The sequence below is a fragment of the Stegodyphus dumicola genome, chromosome 12 (genome assembly GCF_044657685.1).
Source record: "Stegodyphus dumicola isolate Sdum_Otavi_A_Nest chromosome 12, ASM4465768v1".
NCBI lineage: Eukaryota > Metazoa > Arthropoda > Arachnida > Araneae > Eresidae > Stegodyphus > Stegodyphus dumicola.
In genome coordinates this window covers 117252872-117274494 of record NC_140779.1, presented here as the reverse complement: position 1 = coordinate 117274494, position 21623 = coordinate 117252872, and the positions used below count along the sequence as shown (strand labels likewise).

At 30.5% G+C, this 21623-nt stretch overlaps 1 protein-coding gene across 11 annotated transcripts in view; it reads right to left on the bottom strand.

The window, feature by feature from the left end:
- Nucleotides 1-21623, bottom strand: part of Piezo (piezo type mechanosensitive ion channel component) — a 260388-nt gene that overhangs the window by 119644 nt on the left and 119121 nt on the right. For 10 of the 11 annotated variants that reach the window (XM_085806866.1, XM_085806868.1, XM_085806872.1 and 7 more), the window contains 4 exons: nt 21122-21269; nt 14763-14974; nt 12279-12427; nt 6195-6344 (listed from right to left, as the gene is read on the bottom strand). In XM_085806866.1, coding sequence (XP_085662992.1) covers nt 6195-6344; nt 12279-12427; nt 14763-14974; nt 21122-21269 — 659 coding nt within the window. The remainder of the gene's footprint in view (nt 1-6194; nt 6345-12278; nt 12428-14762; nt 14975-21121; nt 21270-21623) is intronic. The other variant, XM_085806871.1, reaches the window with a different exon arrangement.

Sequence of the window (21623 nt, the reverse complement as noted above, 5' to 3'; positions counted from 1 at the left end):
CTGCAATCCTGAAAATGATTAAGCAAATTGTTCAGTATATCTTATCTCAAATTTCCGCTCAAAACAACATTTAAGTAAAAGTTAAAAAGTTACTTTTACTTAAATGTTGAATAAGAATACTTAAATAAGAATCAGCATAAGTTTAGTTTGCAGCACTATAGTTTAAAATAAAAATAATGAATGGTTACTTTAACATATAGAAATATATATCGTTCACAAATAAAACTTATCAGTTTCCATGCATCCTAGATCATAATATTAATTTTCTGAAGAAGCTAAAGAAAATGAACAGTAAAACTTTCTGCATATTTTTTTTATCAGTTTTTTCAAGAATTTGTTCCTCCAGTTATTTAATTAAGCCTTTTAATGTTAGAAAGACTATTACCATAGTTGTCACAGTTGTGAATTTAACTTTGAGTGCTACATCTTTATTTGTACACTAAAAGCTACAGAAGTTTTATGACATTTCTTAACTTTATGTACTATGCATACCAAATTTAACAAAATGTTATTCAGTTGTGAAAAATGGAACAAATGCATTGAATATCTATTCAGTCTACAGCCATTATTCTGAAGCATTAGGGGAAAACAAGTAGAAATGTTAAATGCTGTATAAGTACTTCTGTCCTGTGTTACTGTGTAAATAAAAGTATGAAATATGCCCATAAAATGGCATCTTATGCAGCTTCTTCAAAGTATGAAGAAGTTGGATTTGAATTCCAGATAGTTCTAGTGTTAGTGCACAGTACATATTTTTCATGTCTCTTCTGACAAAACAATTCAGTTATTTGGCAGTAATTATGCATGCACATTTTGCACATAAAAAAAAAAAAAAGGGAACAGTTCTATATCTCTCATTCTACTGGACTGATTGTCGAATTTATCTTGCATTTTCATGTCTTGGAAGCGAGACTGAGGATATATATTAGATTTATATGCAGCATTGTTCTAATGTAGGTTTTTTGACACAAAATTGGACTTTTTGTAAAATAACATTACACTTTTTTTCCATATTTTGATTCTATGATCCATAATTTGATACCATATTTTGATTTTTCCATATATTGATTCATAATTGAATTGATGATTGATGATTCCCTATTTTGATTTTTCCATATTTTGATTCATAATAATACATGTAGATATCCTGGCTGATATCTACATGCGTTATTATGAATCAAAATCGTTTGAAACTTTAAACTTCCCGGTATGGTTCCGCTACGTAGACGATACATTTACTCTGTTTGAAGGTAATAAAGATGATTTAAGTTCTTTCAACAATGAATTCTATTGATCCTGCTATTCAGTTCACTTTTGAATTTGAGACTTGCAATTCTCTTCTGTTTCTCAGCAATCTGGTCACATGTAACACATCCAACTTCAGTACTACTGTTTACCGTAAACCTTCGTCGGTTTGCCTTCCACCACACTTTAAATCATGTCATCCGACTAAACAAAAGTTAGCTTCATTTTATTCCTACATTTTTCGTGCTCTTCAAGTTTGCTCCACCAAACTATCCCTTGATAAAGAACTAAATTATTTAAAAGCAATAGCTGTTGACAGGGGCTTTTCACCCAACATTATTATTCAAGCAGTTAAAAAAATTCTCATCTCAACACACTAAAAGGTACACTCTTGTTTTAGGAGGTTATAAAAATTCTGTTGTCATTCCTTTCTTTCCATCAATTAGCTACAAAGCTGCACATATTTTGCAGAAATTTAACTTTCGGGTCGTTTATTCTCCCATCAATAAAATTCCAAGTTCCATACTCAAGGACCCCATTCCGGATATGAACTCCTGGAGTATTTATAGGATTCCTTACCAATGTGGTTTAATTTGCACTGGCCAAACTAAGAGAGCCTTAAAATATCGCGTCAAGGAACATGAGGCATATGTTAGAAAAAAGGAAACACAGAAGTCTTCTGTTGCCCAACATTGTTGGTCCAAAAATCACACTTTCAATTTTTCTGCTGCCAAAATTATTCAAAAAACATCTTCCATTGGAGAACTGGATTTTCTAGATGCATTTCACATTCAAAAAAATATTTCTGTTCTAGTTAACGATCCTAATTCCAATCCATCTTTGCCTTCGGCCTTTAAAGAAATTATCCTTTAGTTCTGGTTTCACCAACAGATGTCGCCACCAGCTTATTTTCTGTCCAGGCTTTCTTATCTTATCTGATTATTATATCGTTCATTTGCACTTTTGCAGCTGAGGATTGTGGTTCAGTAAAACCATCGAAAATAGTCCTGTGAAAATTTGAAAATATAACACTGATTTTTGTTGTTTGACTTGAATTAGTATTTGTTCAGCGTGTTATTGTGTCTTAATCTATGACTCAAATTATGCCAAAGTGCCAAGTTTGTAAAAATCGCACTAGTAATTTTTAAAAATTAGCTCTCAAAATCTCAGCTCCTCCATATTAATTGAATTTGGTATATACAGTACAAAGTCCGTAATCCGGACATCCATTATCTGGAATAATCTATAATCTGGACCTCAAAGGCCACAACCTTTTTTTTGTATGCTTTACGCTTGTGCATAAAGAATGTGTGCGCATACATTACGCAGGAGCCTAATGTATGCTCTAAGCATGCACGTGTTGAAAGAAATGTTTAACCCCTTCGCGCCGACTGTCACGTCTACGTGCCAGCAACGAACACACTCACCTACCGGCTGACACGCAGGCGTGACAGAGCATTTTCCCGCTTACTACCTACTGTCACGTATTTGTTCCAGCGTCCTGGAACGATTTTCAAACTATAATTTCTGCCAAAAGATGGTACTGTATGTCCATATGGTTTCAGATACATGGACATTAGACCTTCTACCAAAATGAGAGAAGCATGACTCACATACATGTGTTTTTGATTATATAAACAAACGGGGAACTAAATGTTTCCGAATGGCGTGATTTATGACGTCTCTTTAAATCGCACTTTATTCGCACGTGGTAGTTGTTTATTGTAAGTAGAAGTTTTATATGCGATAAAGCGTTGAGTATTTCGGTTTACAGTTCAATTTTTAGAAAATAATTATATCTTGTTAGACGTGAATTCTTTCTGTTTTTACCGTTGCAATGTTGAAGCGTCGAAAATGTTTAACAGAGCATGAAATAGCAGAAATGATGCAAAATATTTCAGATATTGATTCTGAAATTCTGATATTCTGATATTGATTCTAAAAGATTAACTGAAAGACATTTTCCAAAACTTTGTTCAGAAGAGACTGATAAGAAAATGAGACGACGATGCTAAATTTGTTCGTATTCCCGGAAAAATCCTCCAAAACGGCAAATGAGTTATTACGAGTGCAAGGAATGTAACGTAGGACTGTGTGTAGATCCCTGTTTTCAAATTTTTCATACGAAAAGAGAATTTTAAGTAATATATTTAGTTTTCAGATGTATAATGTTAAAATTCATAAAATGGTGAGTAATTAAAATAAAATGTGTAAAATATGCATTTAAACAAGAAATAAGGTAATTAAAGTATATATATAAAAATATCTATAAAGCATAAGCCGTTTAAATACTCTATAGAGCATTATTAAACAATGCGTTGATACTTCGGAAATTTCATGGATTTAGGCTTAGTAGCAAAAAAGCCCCCGGCCCTGGAGAGACACTCGTGGAAGACACTGCCGGCCTCCACGATAAGCGCGCGTTTTCGCTACCCGGCTCGAAGGGGTTAATAAAGTAAACAAATAAATATTAAGCTTTTTTTTTAAAAAATTTGATACCCTTTAGATCATAATTGCTCTTTATTTTATAAATTATGGTTTCATATTTTTAATTGTATCATTTCTGCATGCCATCTTACCAAATTTAAATTGATGATCTATAATCCGGAAAAACTCCTAATCTGGAAACTCTGAAGTCCCGATGAGTCCGGATTATGGTCTTTGTACTGTACTTATTAATATCTTTTGTATTAAACTTATTTGATTCTTCCTTTCACATTTGAAAATTTAGGTTCATCCCAAATAAAATTCACCCAATTTTATGATTTATTTTTTTAATTTGGATTTTTAAATAATTTTTATAAATTTTTTGAAAAAAATTTTGAATTATAAAATTTTTTCCATTATCTTAAAGAAGTTGTATTTCTAAGCATACTTGCAAAAATTAAGAGTTTTTTATTCAAAATTTCCGAAAATATACGCACTGGCACATCTTGAAATTTGCCATTGTTATTAAGCGATAATAAAGCCAAATGTGGTTTACACACTTTGTTAACCTTTGTTAATTTGGACCTTTTTTCCGCTTGTATACGATGAAAAAAAAAAATATGTTGCTATGAATTAAGAAGTTTGCCAAGTAGATTATTCTTGGCACAAACTGAAAAAAAAACCTCCAAGATATTTTTTTTTAAATTTCTCTATAAATTACTCAACAAAAATTACAAAATTTAATACCTAGAATCGAAATATGGAAAAAATTGCTATGTTATTTCAGAAAAAGTTAGATTTTGTGTCAAAATACCTATGTTAGAACAATGCTATATATAAATCTAAATTATATCCTTTGTCACGCTTTCGAGACATGGAAAACGCAAGTGAAATTTTGACAATCAGTCCAGTAGAGCAGGAGATATAGAAATGTCCCCCCCTTTTTTTTTTGTTCAAGGTGTACAGTAAACCTGTATGCATATACAGTTACCTGCTGAATGCAGGGACTATATTACTAACACACTGCACAATGCTTAAAATCTCATTCCATAGAAAGGTAACTTTCTGTGGAAAATGGCTTAGGCACAGTTCACATTAGGAAAGTAACTACAATTTATGCAAACATGACTATTAATGTAATTAAAAGGAAAAAAGAAATGAATGTTAATTGAAAGGATTTTTATTATGGCTTATTATATAGGTACATGATACAATAATTTTTTTTCAATAGCTGGTGATTTTTACTTGAGGCAATGTCTCATTAACTCTAAATGCTTTGTAGTAATAACTGTGAAAGTTTTCAATACCTCTCAAAGTGTTCTCTTTCATCATTTGGATCAATCTCCATTACATAATCAGACATTTCCTGTGCCTTTTGTAACAATTTATTGAACTTTGTTGTACATTATCTTCTTCACTATTTGCTGCTCTCACCATCAGCTGGTACTATAAGATCAACCAATTCTTCACTTAACATTTTTGTCATTTTATCATTCTCGAATAATTCATCAATTTCTCTTTCTTCTATATCTGAAAATCCACATGACAGACATAATAGGCTTTGAATGTTTTTAGGATTCCTTGATCCATCGGTAGGATTAAGGAAGTGGTATTGAGTGGAAGAAATAAAACATTTACATTTGCAAACAATATTTTAAAAGCTTCAGTACTGTAATCTGGAGATTGAGAATTAGGAGAACTTAAGGCTCAGGTTTTGCTGTTCTAAATAATGTTTAACTTCTTTAATAAATGAATTTTCAAACCAGTCATTAAAAAGGACTATCACAATAAGGCAGACACTCTGCAGCATACATGTATAATTGAGTTTCTCATTGGTGGGCAAATTAAATGCTACACAATAAACTAACATGAATTTCATAAAAGCTTGTATCAAGCTCTGTATCAGTTTAAAACTTTTGCAACAGTAAAAAAAATTTCATCACTGTAGCAGGCACTATAACGCCTAGTAATCATCTAACCAATATAGAAAGAAATTATAAACAATTATTTCTTATTACCATGCTAAAATATTATACTACTATTATGATGCTAAAAAGCATTATAGTATAGTCATAAAAAATACAGGAATTTAAAAGTGATAAAAACATTTTTAATCAACTAACAATTCTGAAACTACACATGAAAGTTAAGTTACTGCTCATAATAATAACAAGAAATAATAATAGGAAACTAAAAATAAAATTCAAACTTTTCATGTTCACTTATTGCTTCTTAGTTACACAATAAATTCATTATTTAGTCTTTGCTATTAACAAATGCATTTGACTCTTTAAAACTGAAAATACATAGTGTTTACTTAAAAATAATTAAAAATAATAAAATACATAAATTAAGAGCAATAAAAACATAAAATTCTTAAAATATACGTCTTTACAAACAAAGGGCAATAAGACTATTAGACTGATCTCTCTAAAAATGAAATAAATGAATAATGTAATTAAACTCTTGTTAATATAATAACATACACAGTTCAAAAATTAAATATACATAGGAATTCTCACCTGTAGTTAATATCACTTATGAGAAGGAAATCTTTATGGAAGTAATGCAACTGAATTATTGTAATAATTAGGAAAAATGTTGGTGTCAGCAATTTAAGAAATAAAGTTCCAGTATCAGAATCATATAACTCTAATCCCAAATCTCGCTGCCTGCAATCATAAATATACATGTTACCATATTTAATTAATTACCATATAACATTAAAACAATTACATCCTGATTTAACATTTTTCCCCAAAAAATTAAAATTTTTGTCCCCCCCCCCAAAAAAAAAGATTTTATTTAACTTTGAATTGCCATCAATTTGACTAATGTTTTAGTCTAATTTAATGATAAATTCAGAATATTTTCCATTTCTGAGTTTCTTAAAGACTTTTCCTTAAGCAGGGATCCTCAACACACTGCCATCAGTGTTCTCACCAGTGCTTTTAAATGTGTCTGCTGCTGTGCAACCATGATAAAAAAAGTGCTATGTAATTTTTTTACATTTAGATATTAATTAGAGCTATATACGTGTATCTGCTTAAAAAATATTATATATTTATAGTTTTAAATGGGCTTACCAGACATGATACAGTTTGATCAGATTTGTTCCAGTTTCTGAAGGTATGATCCTCAGGTCCCACGCAATTTGTCATTTTGACCTCATTATTTGTTAAAAATTTTAAAATGTCAAATACCATTATTTTTAACATTGAATATTATAAAACCAAAGTACAAAATTTCGATGTACAGATGAAGATCCTGATGATTGCTTACAAGCAGGAATATCATCTTACTCTCCCAATTATGGAGCTATAACCTATGAAATGTAATTGCAAATGTCACACTGATTTAACAAATTGCATTTTTATTACAAAATTTTATACCAACAAATTGTAAATCAAAGAATTTGTACACTTTTGTCTGTACTATTCAGTAATTATTTATCTTACATAAGGATGATAGCACAAATTCTTTTAACTTAAATTATATGTTTGGACTACGTTTTTTGGTATATTATGTATATTATTAACTACGTTAATCTATAAATTTACCTTGAAAGAATAAATGCGCCTACAACGCCAGCAATATTTTATAATGTACTCCAAGGTACAAAAAAGTTGGGAATTCCTGAAACAGACCTTCAGCAGTTATCTCTAAACTATGCATCACCTTATTCAAATACAAGCAAAAATTCTCTCTTCAAGGACTGCACAGGAGGGTACTTTCCCAAACTGCACAAATGAACTACATACCTATCAACACTGATTTTGTTAAATTTCAGGATATAACATGATTATAATGCAAATGGATTTTATGCTGACAACAAGGAAATATAAAAAATCAAATAATGTAATAAATTATGTTTGTAGACAATTTTCTAGACACACAGAAAATTTTTATATTTATGGAATAATAGTATGAAATGAAATAAGTAACACATTCCAAAACGCTGATATTGAAATTTGGATAGAGTAATTTTTTATTAAAGAGACTTTTTTTTAAAACAATAGCTTATTTCACGAAGTGAATTTCTAAAAATTTTATTATTATACATCCTGTTTATGAAATATCTTTCCTTTATTCACTTTGCTCTGACATTAATATTAATGTACATAATTATTGTGTTTAATTTCACATTTATGTGTTTACTTCAGTATCTCTTAATTAAACTTAATTATTCTTAATTAAATGATTAATCTCAATTCCATGAATTTTAATGTCAGTCCTTAGCAACTAAATTAAATTTATATTTGCTTAAAAATTGTCCATAAAACCAGGATTCAAGGATTAAAGCAAAACAATCTCTTAGATATAATTAAAGAATTCATAAATTCTAAGAAGAAATGGATTACTTTTAATTTGTTTCATTTAATCAGAAAGTAAACTTAAGTTTAATAAAACAAATCAAAGTTTAATTTCCAAAATATAGAAAAATATAAAAATTCCCTTAAGTAAAAAGTTATACTTTACAGCATCAAAAACTTAACTGAACACTTGTTTACAACAAATTATTATAGAATATAAATATCACAGTATTTCACTCTAGTATAAACATGTAGGATATGAAATTTCTTTATTGTACGGCAGTTATATTTGTTAACTGATATAAATTACTGAAATATAACTGAATAATACCTCAGTAATTTATTAACCAAAGATAAACATATTGGATAGATATGTGCTTAAATGTTAAGTTTTGTAAGAATGTGCACAATTTCAAAACTTTACAAGAATAAATTGATTCATATCACTGTAACACTATCCCAAGTATTATCAGTTATATAGAAGAGTTTTGTTCTATATTATATTTACAGTAATTTATTTGCAAATTCAAATACCTTAAGTCTTTTTTGGGAGGGGAAGAGGGTAATATAAATTCACCTTATAAAATTTACACAAAAATACAGTAAACAAACAAAAGTGACATTGTCTACAGAGAAAAATCACCATTTCTCATATTTATAAAATCTGTCAATATTGTATTAATAAATTAAGTGCTGAAATGTGAGCCCTTTGCAACATAACATTATTTGGAAATTGATAGAAGTGATGTGAAGATTTTAATGCTAATAATTTCCAGTATAAATATCTCTTTGAGTATTAAATTAATCACTCGCAAATATTTTTTGACAGCACTCTTAGTTAATATATTCTTTTAAATGCAACTATTCTAACACAGTTTCAGTTCTGTTCTTCTGTAGTGGATTGACAACTATTGTAAGGCAAGGTATAAGGGTTGCTCAAATGAAAAGGTACAAAACATCATCGTAAATTAATAAACCGGTTGAAATCTGAATATGTTGCTTAGGCATAATGTAGTGGGACACCTAAGGATGTGAATGTAGTGTCCCGCATGGTGGTGTGCATGTGCAGGCACCCGTACATCACACAAGAGAGAAGCAGGCAATTGTGTGTTCCATCCAATTGGTGCGGAAGTGACAAATTCGATGGTTGAGGAGCAGCAAGGTGTTATCCAATTTCTGACTGTGGAAGAGTTTAAACTGGCTAATATTAACTGCCGATGGTGGTCACACACAGGGAGATTGTGTATCTGACAGGTTAGTCAGAAAGTGGAGTGCCAGTTTTCATGAAGGTGTGGAGTGTTTTAGTGATAACCCAAGACCAGTAAATGCCATGCAAACATGGTAATCATGGCTGAACTCATTAACAAGGTGGAGGACGTGGTGAAAAGTGACAGAAGAGGGAATCCTTCAGCTTATGAAACAGTGGGATAATTCTGCTCAGGCCCCTGGTGATTACTTGTGAATAAAGACTTCAATATCCATAGTGTTATTTCGTACCTTTTTATTTGAACACCCCTTATAAAAGAAGTTTTGTGATAAATCTATATTTTTTCACTTATTTGTGAAAGTCTAAAAGTCATGAAATGATCAGCAAAAGAAGAACTGCAGCATAATACAATAATAATGTTTTGAAAGACAAATTCAGAAATAGTATCCTAAACATCAAGCAGCAATTTTTGCTTGATTCAACATGCATAAACTGAAAACCTCCTAAATTCAAATTTGGTATAATTTTTGGTGCTAAAAGTGGATGCTGTTTCAGAAACTGTTGATGAACTCAGTTTTGTCATGTGTCCAGTGTTATAAGTGTACCGTGAGTACCTGGTGAATGTCCCACTCACATGCAGAAACCAACCCACAAGCCATCCAGATACCATTTAATGGATGCAGTTCATGTTGGCTAGTGTGACAGGTAATTATTCATGGATTGGCTACAATGCATGAAACTTCCATATCTCCAAGTCCCAGGCTGATTCAGCTTCTGTGACAATCTGAGGCATACTCATAAGACAGGAACTAGGCCCTTTAGTTTGGAGTCAATGCTAATTGATGTGAGATCTGAGGATATTCTTTCAGATCATTTGTTTCACTCTACCTTTATTGCTATAATTGCACTCTTTTGCAAGAAAAACCGAAGCATCAAGAAGGACTTTTGCGAATATGATGAAATTTGGTATGCCAAAATCATCTTAATCAAACATGCAAATGATCATCTTAATCAACAATGCAATTTCAAGACAAATGAACAGGAATTGCGATCATAGCGCACATTTCTAGAATGCAATTCGCAAAGTATAAAGTCAGTAACAGAGGCGGAAAATTCACCTTTTTTTGTTGCTGCCATTGTAATTCCATAAAGAAGCAACTAAAAATGCCATTACGATGATATCAAAGGCCTTACAGACAACTAAACGACTTCAAACGTGGTCGCATTGAAGGGCTGCGTGAAGCTGGGTGGTCATAACAAGGAGTAGGTCACCACCTGCAGTGTACAGACACTGCTGTGCAAAGATTTGGCAGCAATGGTTGCTACAAGGAAATTGCAGACGAAATGAAGGCTCTGGAAGGCCAAGGAGCACAAATGCGAGGCAAGATAAGATGATCATTCGCCAGGCCCGAACCGCCCCAACGGTGTCATTGTCGACTATTCAACACACTATAGCATGTGTATACCTCCCGTGGTACCGTCCACCATCTCATGATGCTTGTCTAAGGCGGGATTATGCTTACAGAGGCTGTTAAGACGTTTGCCTTTGACCCCACAACATCGGCAGAGTTATCTGGAGTGGTGTCATAGCCCATCATCATGGCTGCCATCAGACTGGCATCATATAGTGTTCAGCGAGAATCACGCTTCACTTTTGAAGAAGATGACCACCGTGTTCGTGTCTGGAGAGAACAGGGGCCAGTGGTCCCAATCAGCTTTTGTTTTACAAAGGCATACTGCCATACCCCCTGGTGTGATGGTATAGGGCACTATTTCTTATGACAGCAGGTCATCTTTAATCATCCTCCGTATATCTTTAATAGCTCAAGGATATGTTGACACCATCTTGTGGCCGCCTTCTGAGTTACCCTTCATGGCATGTCATCCTTGGGCCATTTTCCAACAAGATAATGCCAGGCCACATACCGCTCACATATCTCTGGACTGTCTCCGTACGGTTGATACTCTTCTTTGACCAGCAAGGACACCAGACCTTTCACCAATCGAGCATGTCTGGGACATAGTAGACTGCCAGATTTGGGCACCACAAAATATCGCAAATCTGGAGCAACAACTGATGAATGCCTGGCAGAATGTAAGACAGAATGACATTAGGAACCTCTACCACTCTTTGCTCGACGAATTCAAGCATGCATTGCCACCAGGGAAGATTTGACCAAATACTAATTTTAACACTCAATGGGTGATTGTCAGCCATGAACAGGTATTATGACCTTGACTTTTTAATCATTTTATTATCTGTGTATGAGCTATACACATATATGGTGCTTTGAATTTTTGCAAAAGAGTGTATATGGTTATTATAAGTCTGAATCTGGCATCAGATATAAAGTAATAACACATAATTTGCAACAATTTAACAGCATAATTGTCAGAAAAAGATCAATTTAGTGGTACAAAAATACTACACTTAACAGGATGATCACCATCCACCAGTTCACACAGTTACAAGTGTGTTATAAGCAAATGGATTTGCAAAATTTATTGAGTTTCCTGATGGGGAAATGGCATTTATATTATTAATGAAAGAAAGAAAGAAAAATATCTGAAATTATAAGCCAATATATAACAAATTACAAACAAAATCTCATGACTAGATAAAGCTGGCACTCAGAGGGTTAAAGAACAATTTTCCTACAATTAAATAACTCTTGCAGTCGTTTCATCTGAATCTTTAAATCATTTCTGGAATGCATTGAAAACTTCTTGTGAACAGACATATCCACCCCCATTCCAATATAATCCAATAATGGCACATACTGCAGGATTCGTAAGAAGCATTTCTGTCATTTGGTTTCAACAAATTACTGATTCTATACTGTAACATGTTGTGGTAAACCAGGGGGCTAGATAAGGTACAATTCATTAATGGAGCTGCTATTGTATGAATTTAGGCTTTTTCATATACATCACATGAAACTAATCAATAATAATAAAGACTCCTAAAATTTGTTAGAAAAAAAATTTTTTAAAGGTCAAAAAATGTTTTTCATTAAGTAAAAATATAATTAGTAATGTCACTATGCATAAGCACATTTCTCAAGTATAAAGAAAATTTAACTTACAAACTTTTAGGCACATGAAGATACTTTTCCCAATAATTATCAAAGTCTTCAAACTGATATGTGTAAATAAGAATGAGAACAAGCATAGAAAATACAATAACTGTCAACCAGAAGCCATACATGATTCGTCTCCAAAATTGATATGAAAACTGTCAATAAAATTTGTATATGATTATAAATATTTAGAAATAAGATTAAAAAAATTAACAGAAAAGAAATAATTTTTTTAAACTGCTCTAATGAAAGTAACTATGAGAATTAATCAAATATGACTTGAAAATTTTGATTTTTGTGCTTAAACTGACAAAAAAGTGGCAGCACAATCACACATTGTAGCCTCTTTGCCAATATTATATATTTTTGAACATTATTCTTGACAGTGTGCAAATTTCCTGCAATACTTATTGATATCCAGAGCATAAAGAAACGTGTTAACCTTTCGGTATTAAGCAATTCTTTCTTTCCAAATATGCACAATATTTATCAATTGCGGTGGAAACAAGTGGCACTTATTTTCTCCCTAGATGCTTTGTTAAATGTGACTATCTCTGAGTGAGAAAAAGAGGCACCTTTTTGAAAGGGAAATATTCAGGCATCTTTATAGAAAAATAAAATTTATACCGATTCTTAAGAAAATAATAAAAATATTTTATCATGCTATAACAAATAACAAATTTAATAAAAACCATATTTTGTTATTTGCCATTGTATTTTCATGTTATTCATCTGTCAATAATAATGCTTTAGTACTGAATTTTTAAAAGGTACAAAGATGTATGAGATAATTTACAAATGAATAAGGCATGTAATATTAAAATAATCAAAACTTTAATGAATATATTTATTTATTTATTTATATACCTAAAAACAGTTTTGTGTGTGGTAGACACTGAAACATGGAATGATACATAATGCAGAATTTTGCACAACTAAAATCTTCTCCACTTGTATCACTTTTCAAACTTTCAAAACAAATATCTGTATCTGAATCCAAATCCTTTTCGCTATCTTATAAAAGATTTTCGTTATCTAAAACAGATTTCTTATTCAAAATAAAATGCTTTAGCTTTCTTTTTCATGCCATTTCTAACTATAATGTGTATTCTAAACATAGCAATAAAATTTTCTGAAAAAAACCCACCAAATTCACCCTTATCATGCAAAAAATTAATACTCCTGCCACCACCTATACCAAGTAAAATTAACTAATTTGCAAGTTCAACACATTTTTTACAATAAAAAGCACTGGATTCTTTCGAACAATGAACCCACTTCATCTGTGTGCACTGGGGCAAAAATCTGAGTGACACTAGTTTGTTATCATTTAGTCAGAAACTTGTAATGTGAGCAATGTTTGTATGTGCCCACTGTGATGCATAACTGCAATGTGAGCTGAGCCTGTTGATAACCACAAAAAAGTTCATGAATACTTTTAATTCTGAAAAATAATGCAATGTCAAAACCAAAAGATCATGGGAAATGATCAAAAATAAAGCAAAAGCTATACAGTTTGTTCTGCTTATCTTGATTATTACAAAAGAAAGAATGTCGAGACTATAACATTTTGCATTTAATGGACAAAAGTTTCTCTTAAAATCCCATAATAGCATATTCCATTATGAACAGTATGGCATTACATGCGCCACATAAAAAATTAACCAGTGAGAAGGAACAAAGTCTCAGTCTTGCTCCTTTTGATTAGTCTTTTGCCACTGGAAAGGCTTTATTTGCATTAATTTCTAATAGCAGAATGATATGATAAATAAAGAGTACTGATGCAATTTTCTAAGAATAAAAGAAATAAAGAAAATAATACTAACTTTAACAACAACACATCAGTAAGCTCAAAAGAATAAAGAGTTCCTGCCCAACAATTCCTACTTTTATACACTCACAAACCAGTTGCCAGTATAAGCAGATTATAATATATATTTAAGCATCCTTTTCCTCTAAATTCCATACATATATATATTATTTGTGACAGCAATTCATTTGAAACCTTGAAAAAGATTTTAGGAGAGCAAATGTGATCAGGAAATGAAATCACATTTATTACAGAAGACTGACATTACATCCAAAGAACAAGTTTTGTCTGCTAGTATGCAAAGACAGCATTATTAGGAAATGTTTTAAACATGATCTGATAATCAAAATTCCAAACCATATATAAGGCATTGTCATATACAACAAGAGAGGCATTATACCAACATATGAAATAATTCCAATTTTGTTTAAATTTTTTAACATATAGGCACGTGCAACAAAATTATACAAAATAAAAAAAAATTATTTTACTCATTTTACTAATGTATGATGTATAAAAAGATTTTGGCACAATTTACAGTCTGAGAAATGTTTTAAAAATAATTATAAATTTCAGTTTTTAACCAAAAATAATTTTTTATATAACTAAAATAAATAAATTAATTAATTACAAATTTTAATAATAAAAATATTGATAAGTAATAAAGGCATAAGACTTACTTGAAACATTAGAATAAAGAATAAAAACAGAAACATATAAACTATGCGATAGACGACAACTACTTGTCCACCAAGTGAGATAACCATCAGCATAGTTGCTACAACCCATATCCAATATTTAGTTAATAAATTAGAAACTGTTTCAGCAATAAGACGAATATAAGGATTAGGAGACGTTGTAGAGGGAACAATACTAAAATGTCTCTTTATGGCTGAAAAAAATATAAAGTAAGTCACAAATTATTTCATAAAAATTAAAATTTTAAACATATGTTCCATACAAAATTCTTAAAGAGAATGATATACAGTACAAAGTCCGTAATCCGGACTCGTCGGGACTTCGGAGATTCCGGATTAATGGGTTTTCCGGATTATAGATCATCAATTTAAATCTGGTAAGATGGCATGCAGAAATTATACAATTAAAAATATGAAACCATAATTTATGAGATAAAGAGCAATTATGATCTAAAGGGTATCAAAATTTACAAAAAAAAAAAGCTTAATATTTATTTGTTTACCTTATTAAACATTTCTTTCAATGCAAGTTGTTTAAGTTGCTTCGTTTTTTGTGCTAATACTTTCTCTTTAATTCTATAAACATACATAATTTCTTGTTCAGTTACAAAGTTCCACTGTTCAAGCTGTAATTGCTGTGTCAAGAATACCGACTAATTTGTCAATCGAAATTTTTTTTGTTTTCAATAGCCTCTCTGTCACTTTCTATCGAATGTGCGCATGCATAAACGCTTTACGCACATGCATGCGTAAGTTTGTGGCCTTAAGGTCCGGATTATAGATCATTCCGGATAATGGACGTCCGGATTACGGACTTTGTACTGTCTTATCTGTAATCTTTACGACCGATTTTGTTTGATAAAGTGATGAAAATATGTTAGATATGTTAAAAAAAAAGTATCAAAATACAGCTTAACGTTTCCATAAAACAATAAATTTCCATGAAAACTTCTGATTCCAACAAGACAAATGTACTTTTTAAATTAAGAACATTAACCATAAACAGCATAAATTAATAATTTCAAAAATTCAAATAAATCTTCTAAATATGTTAATTTAACTAGTTTAAAACATGAACCATAGTGTTATGAAACTGCAACCAATACAAATTACTCAGATGTCTGAAAAAGACATTTAAATTATTAATTAAACTAAACTTATATTTAAGTGATTCTTTAGATCATACATAGAAATGAAATTCACTCACTGAAACTATGTCATTGAATAAGAAAAATTATATACATCATTAATTTATAGCATTAAATAACACAAAACAGTTTACAGAAAAGAATGCAAAGCAAACAATACAGGTCCAGAGAAGGTATAAAATTTCTATTTAATTCTTATTTTAAAGAAAAGTATAGTACCCTCTATTTTTTAAATTACCATTATTGTGAATTTTGAAATGTCTTATTTTGAATTTTTCATTACATTATATTAAACCTATATTCTTTCTGTTGCACATGCAAACTCTTTGCAGAAAAAAAACTCAAAACAAAAATATAATATAAAAACTGATGCAATTATAAAGACAAGTAATTTTAAACAAAAGAATTACAATGATTCACATATGAGCAAGGATGAATTCAAAATTTAAATTTCCATAAGTCAGGACTGAATGGAAACTCAAAAGTAGAACACGGATATCATTGCACATTAACTGAACAAATTATACTGATATCTCGTAAGCTGTCTTGTTTCAATCTCAGTTTGAAAAATCATGCTCCAATTTACTACAACCTTCCAGAATAAAATGATGTTAATACTAAGGCTGTTCACACATTGTTTAGACTATTTTCATTGTATTTACAGAAGTATTTTACCTTTGCATTTTAAATGTTCCATTTGATAACCCTTATTCTTCACTATCTTTCTACACCATAATTTCCAAGAAAATACAGCTTTTTTTAGTAGCAGAAGATGTAATTTAGCCCATTGCTCTTGAACAGCTTTCCAAAGTCCAAGGAGGGTTGTATTTAGTAGGGATATGAGTGAAAGGTAGGGCCTTAATACCTGCTTGTTATTCCACTTTTTTCAGGAAATTAAGAGTGGATTTTGATGTGTGACTGCTTGCTTTGTCTTGATGCAGTTCTACTGATTGATCATACTGGGTAAAGAGAAGTTATTTCATATTTGAAAATTGAGTGTAAAATATATTCCTGATAATATGTGGTGTTAACCTTACCAGTTTCCTGTCTGTCTTTTTATTTTTATTTATCGTTACATCAAAAACAAGCAAAAATCATAAATCCCTTTGGAAAACTTTCTACAGGTTCTTTGAACCATGTTCTAAGATTTTTTTTTTATAATAATAAATGTATCTCATTTTATTGCAGACATTTAAATATATCCAAGATTTATCTATTGTGATAATATTTTTTCCATTTTTGTCTGAATAATTGGTCCTCATAGAGAACTCTACAGCATGTTCTGCTTTCGTCGATATTTCATGGAGAAAGACGATGCACATTATGTTTTTTCACCTTTTTAAGATTCAAATCAGCATTAATCACTTTGTTTACAGTTGATACTGAACACTTTAATGATTAAACAACTTTCCTTTGACTCTGTAGATTTTCTTTTAACATTAAAGTTTTTACCTTTGCAACATTCAAAACATTCTGTTTTTCCTTGGATATGTATTTTGAACAATTTTTCTCCTTGAAGCCACACTTTGATGTTTTTTCCTTTTTTATTGACAATATTATTAGCTGTCGCTGCTTTAGATACCAAAAAATCATGGCCTTTCACAGCATTTTTTAACTTTCTGAGTGGTATGACCGGCTTTATCCGGTAATGAGATTTTTCATCACTTGATACATATTCACTTATAACTTAAGATATTTTGCTTTCTTTAATAATGCAAATGTAATCTTAATGAATAGAAATTTATGAAAATAGAGCCTAAAATAAGTAATTATATAAATTTAGCTAATAAACACTGAATAAATACAGGGCTTCATGACAGATCCAAAAATCTGAGTTACTCAGAGGGTTAATAACTAAATACGAATAATTTTCTTAAAAAGAGCTCAAACATATACTTCCATCCAATGCTTCTTTAAAAGCGCCATTTTGCGTGAAAACCAAATTGTCAAATAACAGACAATAATTTACATTTTCAAAAATATAGTTGCAGTTAAAAAAAATGTTTCCAAGCTGGCGCCTTTTCTTATAGCGAAGCAAAATCATCTAAAAAATGTGCAAACAGCCTCTGTAGTGATGAAAAGAAATTTAGAAAAATGTGGAAAATAATTTCCAAAAATATATTATTAGATTTCAAAGAAGCATATATTTAGCTTTTAGGGTTTATCCCATATGACTACACTAATCTAATGCAAATAATTACAAAATAATTTTTATTCAATACAGTGAACAAAAAGAGAGCGAGTTAATTTCATCAAAATAAATCTTGTTATATTTTTATAAAAAAAAAGCCACTCAGCTTTCATATTTATGCTGAAAATAATTTCATTGCATGAAAAACAGTTTCATATTTTGTCTCAGTTAATATTTTTATTAATGCAACCCCATATATTATAATATTCAATCCAAACAGCTGAACTAATATTTAAATGGTTATAACTATAATCGTGATGGTCTACTGCTAGGTGGAAATTGCAAAAAACAGGATCATTGCTTTACACTGAGCACAAAATAAGAAAGATTGTACTGATTTCTGGCATCAGTGATACAAGTGTGGCCTTCATTTTGTTAATGGCTTTAATGTATCTTTTGTCTCATACTATTCTTTGACATAAATTAACTACTGCATGTATAGAACTAAACATGTGCATCTCTGTTTTTTTACACACTCTTATGTCACTATAATAATATCATCTTGCTGAAATCAGATAAATCATCTGCTTTTCCCACATAAAGGTATAATGAAAGCTTGAATGAACGAGCTCTGATCCACATATGTGGTGCCTCTAAAAAATTCCAGGGTAATTTATTCCAATCATTTCAATAGATATGCCACATAACCAGTGGCAATGACTACTAGCACCTTAACGTTTTACTTCTTTAAAAATCTTCTCAGGTAGAAATCAGTTTAAACAGAATTTGTTGTTGTTGTTTTTTAAGTTTATGCAGGTTACATATCTGTGGTTAGATTCAGTTGTAAAAATGAAGAAGTACAGTTTTAAGAGTTAATCTATATTTGGTGTCAAGAACCATTCATCTCTTGGTTTATGCAATTTAGTTTTTAATACCAATGTTTGCCAGTAGATGCCCTTAGATGGCATTATTCAAGATCAGTGTCCTTTGTGGCTGTTCTATTTAATATCATGCTTGAGACTGCAGCCCTTTAGATTGTAACTCAGTGCTCAAATTGATCGTGTTAAAAGAGTTTTCATGCTGCGAGTGCATTTACAGCAATGTCTTTTCTGTGAGGGAATCAATGCCTCCACATAACGAAAGCTTACATTTAATTTGTGATACAAGAGCAAACTAACAACCATATTCAAAGGTAAGAGAAAGTTCACTCAGACAAAGAAACTTCATTTTGAAATGTTTAAAAGATCATATTGATTTTGTCTAACAAGTATTGCATGCAATTTTCACAGAATATTTTGCATGAGCAAAAATAAGCAAAACTTCATATTAGAAAAGAAAGCAAGAAACCAGAAAAGAATTTGTCACCTTAAGCAATAAAAAATGCTCATTCGAGTAACTGAACATTGATGATAAGTTTTGTTCCATCAGGATAGCATCATTCTATGAAGCCTCATTCTTCTTAATAACCTTAATTTTTACTCATTATAGTTTTTCTTTTCAAATTTATTGAGTTCAGAGAATATCCAAAATTCCATATTTCAGCAATAAAAAAATTCATTTACTTTAATTCAAATTAAAAAAATTCTCAAAATTTTTTAAGCACTTTTTTGGGGGGGGGTTCATTTTAGTTTCAAAATTCTACATAGTATATCTCTATCTATCAATATAGAAAGAGATATATATATATATATTTATCAATCTATATTAGCCAATAAAGTCCTTCAAACCAATATCAGTTGGAATGTCTTCAAATCCTTCCAATTTTCACCATTTTTGTAGAAATCCTTGGCAGACACTTTAATTAACCATATATTATAAAAATTATCAAGATTTTGCATGTTTGCTTTCCTACCTCTCCAACATAACTTCTTGCTTTATACTATATTAAATTCTTAATGCATTTTCCTAATTGGTGAAGAGAGAAAATACTTTTTGACTGCCCTGTCTGTAAATACTTCAGGTAATTCAATACATCCAATTTAAACTTAATGGTATTGGAATTTCTTCTCTAACTTAACACTATATCACTCATGAGGTTTTTTTTTTTTTACTTAATAAAAATACAATATCATCCTCCTTCCTATAATACAATTTGCACAGCTTCTCTATTTTCACTACCAAATAGCCAACTGATAATACTGCTGAATACTTGTAGTACTATGTTTTAGTACAAGGATGTAGTATTCTGGACTGCAATTATTTTCTCTCTTTATAACTTAAAATGTGTATACACATTTTAACAGTCCTTTAATGATACTTGGGACTGCTAGGCAATATCATTTATACATGCACACATACACGATAAACACATAAAGATAACAAATGTAATAGCAGACTCTTAAGGAACAGCAATAGTAAATTCAATTTGAACAAATGTGAATAAATACAAACAAAAGTGCACATTTAAACATTTACAACATTGCAGTGATGCAGCAGAATATCAAATCACAGCATTTGAAATAAAATGGGGGTAATTTAAGCAAATTCAACAGCTTTTATATGCACAAGTATATTTATATTAGTCTGTGGGTAATTAGGACACCATCGAATTTGAATACCAATTTTTTGGGAGGAAATGCAGTACTTTTACTGCAAAGAAATTATATCACGATTTTTTCTAGAATTAATATCATCAATTTTTTCAGAAAGACTGAAATTTATAAGGGAAATATATCTCCATACAAGTTTGATCTTAAGATTTTGTTAAATATTTTGTTTTAACAAATTTTATTTTCTGCATTTCTGACCTTCTCATAAATTTAATATTGGTCAAAACTGAATGAATTTATAAAAACATTCTATGCATTAACTATAAAAATAACAAAAGCTCCATCAAAACTCTTTTATCCCATTTTAATATATTTATATATACATATTTCCCTTCCGTTTAAAATAAGATAAGCATTAAATCTAGAAATATCTGAATATTTACAGCACAAGTAAAGACAAGACCAAAAAGAAAAGTTTATATACTTTAGAAGCAGTTCATCTAAGCTACTATGAACTCAGTTAAAAAGGAAAAGGTGATAGGTTTATGATGGTATCCAGACTAATAAACATACATGGCCTAGGACAGGCAGGATTGGCAGTGTTATAAGAAATGTTAAAAGGTTCCAGCATCAAACCTTCAGCAATATCTCTTTGATTTGACTGTTGCCTTTCTTCAAAATACTGCCGCATTGTGATCCAAAACATAACAGTATATAACATCTATAAAAAGAAAAAATATATTATAAGCAACTAATAGTTAATAATGCAATATATAATTGTAAACATTTACACATTTTAAACATACAGAGGGGTGCATAATAAATGAAGTTCAGCTTCAAAATGTTCAAGTCTCATAGAAAAGGAAGATATGCACAGTAAATGCAGTTTAGCATTTTTACAGATAATATTTCTCTTCTTATATTAACAACTCTTCTATAAAACTCCCATAGAAATATTTTTTCCTAAGAACTTTTATAATATAAATAGACTTCAATATATTTTCTGAGTAATTTATTTCTATGCATCACCTATGAATACACTACATGTCTATCACAGAATGAAGATATTCGTTCA